Consider the following 8640-nt stretch of genomic DNA (forward strand, 5'->3'; position numbering starts at 1 on the left):
GTGCGGGGGAGGGGGGCGGGGCCTTCGCGGGCTGTAGGGAAACTGAGGCAGAAGGCAGGGAACGCTCAGATCGCTTCTTTTTGACCACCCGCTTCTCAAAGTGCTTTTTCTCCTGGTGGGAAGGGGGAAGGTGTCCCCCTTGGACATCTAGGGAAACTGAGGCTCCAAGCGATGGCGTGGGAGGAAGAGGCTGAGGGCTCTGCCCCTCCCCACCAGCTGTTCTAATAATAATGCTAGCAACAGCAGCCAGAGAACTCACCATATGTTCATGGTTATTTTAGTCCTATTACTAGCGATGTATTAATATTAGTTCTTATGTATTAATACCTCCTTGGGTCGTCGCTGCACCGCAGTACCCCCCTCAGTTCAGCCCTACGACGACCTGGGGAGGTTGGGGCTGTCAAGCACCCATTTGTCAGAATAAGGAAACTGAGGTTCTAGTCCCGAAAAGCCACTCTCCAGAGGTCGCCTAGCTGGGATTCGATCTTGCGCCCTCAACCAGCTGTCTTAGGGCACAAGGCGCTGCCAACCAGCGGTGTGACCTGGGGGGAGGGCACCCTTGCTTCTCCGGGCCTCAGTGTTCCAACGGGCCACAGGGTCCTCCTTTGACCGAGTTCATGTTTGGGAGGCTGTGTCATCAGGACGGCGTCGAGGACAGCAGAAGCCTAAGTTTGAAGCCACACACGGGCTACATGACCCCGGAGAGCCACCCCTTGACTTCTCTGGGCCTCAGTTTCCCCGTCATAAGAAATGAAAAACGAGAATTAAGATTTGGCCATTTTCCTCGGGGACTTAGACCACACCCTTAAGAAGCCACCAAGTTTTCAGGTAGGGAACCTGGGATTCAGCACTTACCCAACGAACATTTATGGGGCGCCTGCTGTATGCCTGGCTTTGGACAGGCAGTAGGGTGTTCTGCAACCTCTGGAGCTGCCCTCCTAGAAACCCCAACCTGTTGGGGAAGGTAGACGCCGGAGCAGCGGTGACTCCATGGAGTGGTCAGTTGTGATAAGGGACTCACCGCAAGTGAAGGGGGCGCCTGACCCAGGCATTGCTGGGAGCCCTGTGTTAGAGGAGGCAGTCAAGGGTGGCGGGGCATTGCAGCGGTGGGCGGTATTTAGGGAAATGAAAGAGGTTGACAGAAGCTGGTACCCAGGGAGGACTGAGCAGGTGTGGTGGGGGTCGTGGACTGAGGTTAGCTCCGGGCGGGTTGAGGGGGTGAGAGAAATGGGGCCGGCGGGTCTCCAACCTGGAGCCGCACCGGTAGCTGCAGGACTGCGAACTCAGCAGGTGATGGGAAGCCAGGTCTGGAGTGGTCAGGGAAGGCACGGGCTGAGCTGCAGATCAGAGACACCCGGTCTCTGGCCGCGCGGGGGTGGGGCAGAACTGGAAGCACTGAGGCCAGAGGCAAGAGTGGGGGACTTGGGCGGAAAGGAGGGGGCGGGGCGGGATTGGCGAGCAGCGTGGTGTTGGGGGGGGCAGCCCCGCCTCCAGCCCCAGTTAGATGCCAACCCGCCCGCAGCCTCTTAAAATAGAGAAACCGCCTCCGGGTAGGCGAATGGGGGTGCTGCTGACGTCAGGAAGTGGGGCCTGTTCCATGGGGGGGTCAAACATTTCCTGATGATAAGTTCTATGTTACAAAAGGGGAAACTGAGGTTCAGAGAAGCATAGACACTGTCCGGGTTTCACAAAGTGTAGGTGACAGAGTCAGACAGGATTTGAACCCAAGCAGTTCCGCCTTCCTCTCCAGACCAACCCAGCACAGGCGTCCATTCACGAAGGTGGAGGGATGAGCATGGATTCGGACAGAATGAGGGCATTCGGGGCAGAGGCCACAGTACGTGCAAAGGCCCAGAGTCATGTAGCCTTTCTTACCTGTTTATATGGGGAAACAAGAACTTGAACCTATTTCTTAGCACTAGAGGCTGATGGCCAGGACTTAATGCTTCCAGGGCCTTCAGTGCTGATTTTGAAGCGGTTAGACTTTCCCCCTAGGGTGACGGGGAGCTATGTATGGAAAGTGCTGGAGCAGGAGAGGGCATGCCCGTATTGAGGGGCTGGAAAAACTCCTTTGGAGAGCTAGGAACAGGAGCGGGGGAATCAAAAAGGTCAGGAAGCCAGGAAGGAGCATGGAATGAAAGTCTAAGTGTACCAGGTGTGGTGGCTCATGACTGTAGTCCCAGCTGCTCAGGAGGCTGAGGCAGAAGGATCCAAGGATCTCTCTCTTTTTTTCTTTCTGTCTTTTTTTTTTTTGAAGGAATCTTGCTCTGTTACCCAGGCTGGAGTCCAGTGGCGCAATCTCAGCTCACTGCAACCTCAACCTCCTGGGTTCAAGTAATTCTCCCTTCCTCAGCCTCCCGAGTAGCTGGGATTACAGGCACATGTCACCATGCCCTGCTAATTTTTGTATTTTTAGTAGAGACAGGGTTTCAACATGTTGACCAGGCTGGTCTCAAACTCCTGACCTCAGGTGATCCGCCCACCTTGGCCTCCCAAAGTGCTGGAATTACAGGCGTGAGCCACTGCGCCCAGCCAAGAAGGGTCTCTTGAGTCCAGGAGTTTGAGGCTGTAGTGAGCCATGACTACGAGACCCTATCTCAAAAATAAAAATAAAGGTCCAAGTGGGAGAAGATTAAAATAATAATAATATAATAGTAAAGTGGTAATGACTGTTCATATTAACATGCTAAGCCCTCTCCTGCGTTCAATTCTCCTAATAGCCCGAGTGGTCAGTGCTTTTATTAGTTCTATTTTTCAGAGGAGGAAACTGAGGCCCAAAGAGGGAAGTACCCACCAGGAAGCCAGAGAAATTCTAAACAATCTGGCACATGAAAAGTGTTGTCTTCATCAGTTGCAGTTTGGGGTCTTTTTTGACTGGAAACCTTGTTAATGGTCCAGGAACATCCCAGCCAATCAGGGGGCAGATCGCTGATGAGAGCCAATCAGATTTCCTGGAGGCCAAAGGCCAAAGAGTCCATTCACAGAAGGGTGCTGACTGGCCAATCCAGACGGATAGCCCAGGGCATCCTCTCCGGTGGTGACAATGTGGGGCGTGCTGTTGGCTGTGTGCAGGAGAGGTCTGAAAAAGGATCTGACCTGGCTCGCAGGCGGCCAGTTTGCGACAGCCCTGCGTCCAGGGAGGAGGTGGAGACCTTCCCAGTTTGGGTTAAACTCAGCCTCACGTATAACGTGTGCAGGCACCGGATAACGTGAGCTGATATTACTACTACTACTATTAGCTTATTACATTTATCATCTCCCACTTGGACTTTTGCTTTACACATGACCGAATTTCAAAACACCAGGTCCCACAAACAGAGCATCCACTGGCAGAGAAAGTGGCTAGAGCCTGTATCTGGACTTTGTCTCTGCCGCTACTGGGGTGGCTCCCCTAGGTTCAGCCCTCAAAGGTGATCCTGCTTTCTCATGGCCCGCTTCCACTTATTTTCCTCCTCCTTCTCCTCCTCCTCTTCCTCCTCTAGGAAGCCCTCGGGCTGGTGCCATGTGGTCCATGCTGACTTCTCTCCCATTTCACTCCAGGGGCATTGAACTTCCAACGGGGCTTGGTGCCCAGCAGGCTGAATGCTCCCTTTGCACGTACTGTTTGCTGGGCATGGACTGGTGTTTTCCATGTGCCTGCTGGCTTTGTTCAGCGCCCTCTACTCCAGGAAGCCCCTTAGCTCTCCTCTCTGCGTGCCTCCAACCTCTCTTCTCCCTTCTAGTCTCTTTTTTTTTAGACAGCATCTTGCCCTGTCGCCCAGGCTGGAGTGCAGTGGCGCGATCTCAGCTCACTGCAGCCTCTGTCACCTGGATACAAGTGATTCTCCCTGCCTCAGCCTCCTGAGTAGATGGATTAGAGGCGAATGCCACCACACCTGACTAATTTAATTTTTGTATTTTTTAGTAGAGATGGTGTTTCACCATGTTGGCCAAGATAGCCTCAAACGTTTTGTTTGTTTGTTTGTTTGTTTGTTTGTTTTGTTTTTTTGAGACGGCGTCTCACTCTGTCACCCAGGTTGGAGTGCAATGGTATGGTCTTGGCTCACTGCAACCTCCGCCTCCCGGGTTCAAGCGATTCTCCTGCCTCAGCCTCCTGAGTAGCTGGGACTACAGGCGCACGCCACCATGCCCGGCTAATTTTTGTATTTTTAGTAGAGACGGGGTTTCACTATGTTGGCTAGGATGATCTTGAACTCCTGACCTTGTGATCCGCCCACCTCGGCCTCCCAAAGTGTTAGGATTACAGGCGTGAGCCACTGCACGCATCTCAAACTCTTGATCTTAAGTGATCCTCCCGCCTCAGCCTCTGGGATTACAGGCATGAGCCACGGCACCCGACCACTTCGGGTCTCTCTCTTAATCCCTCCAGTATGGAGGTGCTCCTGCTCTGCTATGTCTTCTCCAAACTGGAATTTCCTCAAGGTGGGGCTAAAGCTTGTGGGGGAGGCAGCATCCCCCAGCCTGGGCAAGCACAGACGGGGATACCATAAATATTACCTTTAATGGGCAGTTTCAGGGGGTCGGGGCCTCCCCAACCTCCACTCCTCTGGGTGGGAGCCACTCCCAGGGGAACAGCAGGCACAGAGGGGGCTGTGGGCGGAAGCAGATGGTGTGGGGACCGAAGGGTCCGGGAATGGTGCCAGGAGAGTTCCGTGTGGTCCAGCTTCCCCGGGAGCCTTTGCAGGGAGCTGCCGATTTTGCCTCACCTCTCTCTGCCACTTTCAAACAAAACATCTTCAAGCTGGGCACAGTGGCTCATGCCTGTAATCCAGCATCTTGGGAGGCCGAGGTGGGAGAACCATGTGAGGTCAGGAGGTCAAGACCAGCCTGGCCAACATGGTGAAATCCCATCTCTACTAAAAATATGAAATTCGCCAGGTGTGGTCGTGGGCACCTGTAATCCCAGCAACTTGGGAGGCTGAGGCAGGAGAATCGCTTGAACCCGGGAGGCGGAGGTTGCAGTGAGCCAAGATCGTGCCATTACACTCTATGCTGGGCGACAGAGCAAGACTCCATCTCAAAAAAAAAAAAAAAAAAAAACAAGAAAAATCTTCACATCTTTTTGTCTTTTGGAAACAACTCTCAACTGGTGGTTATTATTCACCTCTTCATCACTGTCTTGACTCCCATCCATCAAAGTCTCCCCCAGCACCAGGCCCTGAGCTTGCTACTCATTGATTCCTCCAGGGACCCTATGTCACTGGGCCATTTTCCAAATGAGGAAACTGAGGCACAGAGGGGTTAAGTCACTCATCGGGTCACACAGTGCAGGAGTGGGGGAGGCAGACTGGGAATCTAGGACTGTGTGCTGGATGGGGTGCAAGTGAGACCCCCCACCAGGGTTCAAATACCTCCCTGTTTCACGTGGGATAGTGGAGGAAGTGGTATAAGATCCCACAACTGGCTGGGTGCAGTGGCTCATGCCTGTAATCCCAGCACTTTGGGAGGCCAAGGCAGGTGGATCACTTGAGACCAGGAGTTCAAGACCAGCCTGGGCAACGTGGTGAAACCTCATCTCCACAAAAAATACAAAAATTAGCTGGGTGTGGTGGCACATGCCCATAATCCGAGCTACTTGGGAGGCGGAGGTTGCAGTGAGCCAAGATTGCACCACTGCATTCCAGTCTGGGTGACACAGCGAGATGCTGTCTCAAAGAAAAAAAAAAAAAAGTCCCACAGCTATTGGAAGGGCCAGAAGGAGACCCTAATGGCAACGATGATGGTGGTGATGGTTCCATCACCATGACTGCTTGAACTAAACGTAGTGAGTTATCCTCAGACGTATTCAAGCAGTCAGGGAGACCTCCGAGTGGTAGATTATTCTCCTCCCATCGTGACCGCTTGGTTTTCTGAGCGCAGAGCAGCTGAAGTCAGGCCTGGGGTGACGCCACACCCCTGCGACCCTTCCCCACCTCTCCCAGGAGACCTTGCCCTCCCAGCTGGGTCATCCGGCAGCCCAGCAGCTTCCGGCCCCCTCCAATTGGCTGTGGGGGCCGATGGCGTCACTGGTTGCCATGGCGAACACCCAGATCAGGACGTGGGCAGCCTGGAGCCCACCAAAGTAAAAATAGTCGTGTGTCCCCAGCGTGGCCGCCCTGATGTGTGTGGAGGGAGGGTGTCCTGAGACCCAGTTTCCTGCCTCTCACTCCACTAAGAGATGTGGGCAGCCGGCTTTCCTCTGCACCTAAGTTTCTCTGCCAGTAAAACAGCCCCTGCCCGCGGTTCACAGTAGGAAGGCTCAGTAAATGCAAGGACATTTATCAGGTATTATGATAGCTTCCATAGTCCCTTGCTGAACTCAGCAATAGTACAACAGCTCACAACAGCAGCAATAGTAATGGCTGATCGTGATTAACCCAGAACCCTCCTGATGTCATCTCCAGATTTCAGATGGGGAAACTGAGGCACGGGGCATACAAATAACTTGCATGGCCAGGAAGAAGCAGAGAATTGAACTGAACCCAGGTCTGGGTGTCCCCAGATTCTAAACTTGTGCCACATGGCATTTTGAGAATTTAAAAACCCTCTTGATTGGCCGGGTGCAATGACTCACGCTGTAATCCCAGCCCTTTGGGAGGCTAAGACGGGTGGATCACTTGAGGTCAGGAGTTCGAGACCAGCCTGGGCAAAATAGTGAAACCTCGTCTCTGCTAAATATACAAAAATTATCCGGGCATGCTGGCGCATACCTGTAACCCCAGCTACTCGGGAGGCTGAGTCAGGAGAATCGCTTGAACCCAAGAGGCAGAGGTTTCAGTGAGCCAAGATTGTACCACTGTACTCCAGCCTGGGTGACAGAGTGAGACGCCATCTAAAAAAACAACCACAAAAAAACTGTTTTTTGGCCGGGCATGGTGGCTTACACCTGTAATCCTAGCATTTTGTAATCCCAGCATTTTGGGAGGCCAAAGTGGGTGGATCACCTGAGGTGAGGAGTTCGAGACCAGCCTGAACAACATGGCGAACCCTTGTCTCTACTAAAAAAAAGAAAAAAAAAGTGTCTAGCTACTCGGGAGGCTGAGGCAGGAGAATCGCTTGAACCTGGAAGACAGAGGTGGCAGCGAGCCGAGATTGCATCATTGCACTCCAGCCTGAGCAACAAGAGAAAAACTCTGTCTCAAAACAAAACAAAACAAAACAAAACCCTCGGCCGGGCGCGGTGGCTCAAGCCTGTAATCCCAGCACTTTGGGAGGCCGAGACGGGCGGATCACAAGGTCAGGAGATCGAGACCATCCTGGCTAACACGGTGAAACCCCGTCTCTACTAAAAATACAAAAAACTAGCTGGGCGAGGTGGCGGGCGCCTGTAGTCCCAGATACTCTGGAGGCTGAGGCAGGAGAATGGTGTGAACCCGGGAGGCGGAGGTTGCGCTGAGCCGAGATCCGGCCACTGCACTCCAGCCTGGGCAACAGAGCGAGACTCCGTCTCAAAAAAATAAAATAAAATAAATGAAATAAAATTATTATTGTTATTTTTAGACATAGTGTCTTGCTCTGTCACCCAGACTAGAGTGCAATGGTGTTATCATAGTTCACTGCAACCTCCAACTCCTGGGGTCAAGCAATCCTCCCACCTCAGTCTCCTGAGCAGCTGGGATTACAGGCATGGGACACCATACCTGGCTAATTTTTTTTTTTTCTTTTTTGAGATGGAATCTCGCATTGTTGCCAGGCTGGAGTGCAATGGCACGATCTCAGCTCACTGCAACCTCTGCCTCCCAGGTTCAAGCGATCCTCCCGAGTAGCTGGGACTACAGGCGTGCGACACCATGCCCAGCTAATTTTTGTATTCTTAGTAGAGACAGGGTTTCACCATGTTGGCCAAGATGGTCTCGATCTCTCGACTTCGTGATCTGCCTGCCTTGGCCTCCGAAAGTACTGGGATTACAGGCGTGAGCCACCGCACTCGGCCCTTCTTATTTATTTATTTATTTATTTTTGAGATGGAGTTTCGCTCTTATTGCCCAGGCTGGAGTGCAATGGTGCAATCTCGGCTCACTGCAACCTCCGCCTCCCAGGTTCAAGTGATTCTCCTGCCTCAACCTCCCAAGTAGCTGGGATTACAGGCACCCACCACCATGCCTGGCTAATTTTGTATTTTTAGTAGAGATGGGGTTTCACCATGTTGGCCTGGCTGGTCTTGAACTCCCCACCTCAGGTGATCCGCCTACCTTGGCCTCCCAAAGCTCTGGGATTACAGGTGTGAGCCACTGCACCTGGCCGGCCCAGCCTTTTTTTTTTTTTGAGACGGGGCTCAAGCAATCCTCCCACCTCAGCCACCCAAGTAGCTGGGAGTACAGGCTCGAGCCACCATGACCAGCTAAATTTTCATTTTTTATTTTTTTATTTTTTGTAGAGACAGGGTTTCACTATGTTGCCCAGGCTAGTTTCAAACTCCTGAACTCAAGTGATCCATCCGCCTTGGCCTCCCAAAGTGCCAGAATTACAGGCATGAGCCACCACACCCAGCCTAGTCTGGCTAATTTTTAAAAAAATTTTTGTAGAGATGGAGTCTCGCTATGTTGCCCAGTCTAGCTTAAACTTCTGTGCTCAAACAACCCTCCTGCTTTCACCTCCCAAAGTACTGAAATCACAGGTGTGAGCCACCGTGCCCAGCCTAAAATAATTTTTTTTTTTTTT

General features: G+C 52.4%; 1 protein-coding gene across 1 annotated transcript in view; it reads left to right on the forward strand.

Moving 5' to 3' along the window:
- The first annotated feature begins 2931 nt into the window (after nucleotides 1-2931).
- The window catches only part of MAST3 (microtubule associated serine/threonine kinase 3), a 53573-nt gene continuing 47864 nt past the window's right edge, over nucleotides 2932-8640 (forward strand). Inside the window, exons 1-3 of the mRNA XM_011925913.1 lie at nucleotides 2932-3209; nucleotides 4370-4422; nucleotides 5922-6061. Of these exons, the coding sequence (XP_011781303.1) occupies nucleotides 2932-3209; nucleotides 4370-4422; nucleotides 5922-6061 (471 nt within the window). The remainder of the gene's footprint in view (nucleotides 3210-4369; nucleotides 4423-5921; nucleotides 6062-8640) is intronic.

The sequence above is a fragment of the Colobus angolensis genome, unplaced genomic scaffold (assembly GCF_000951035.1).
Source record: "Colobus angolensis palliatus isolate OR3802 unplaced genomic scaffold, Cang.pa_1.0 Scaffold66, whole genome shotgun sequence".
In the NCBI taxonomy this organism is placed as follows: Eukaryota; Metazoa; Chordata; class Mammalia; order Primates; family Cercopithecidae; genus Colobus; species Colobus angolensis.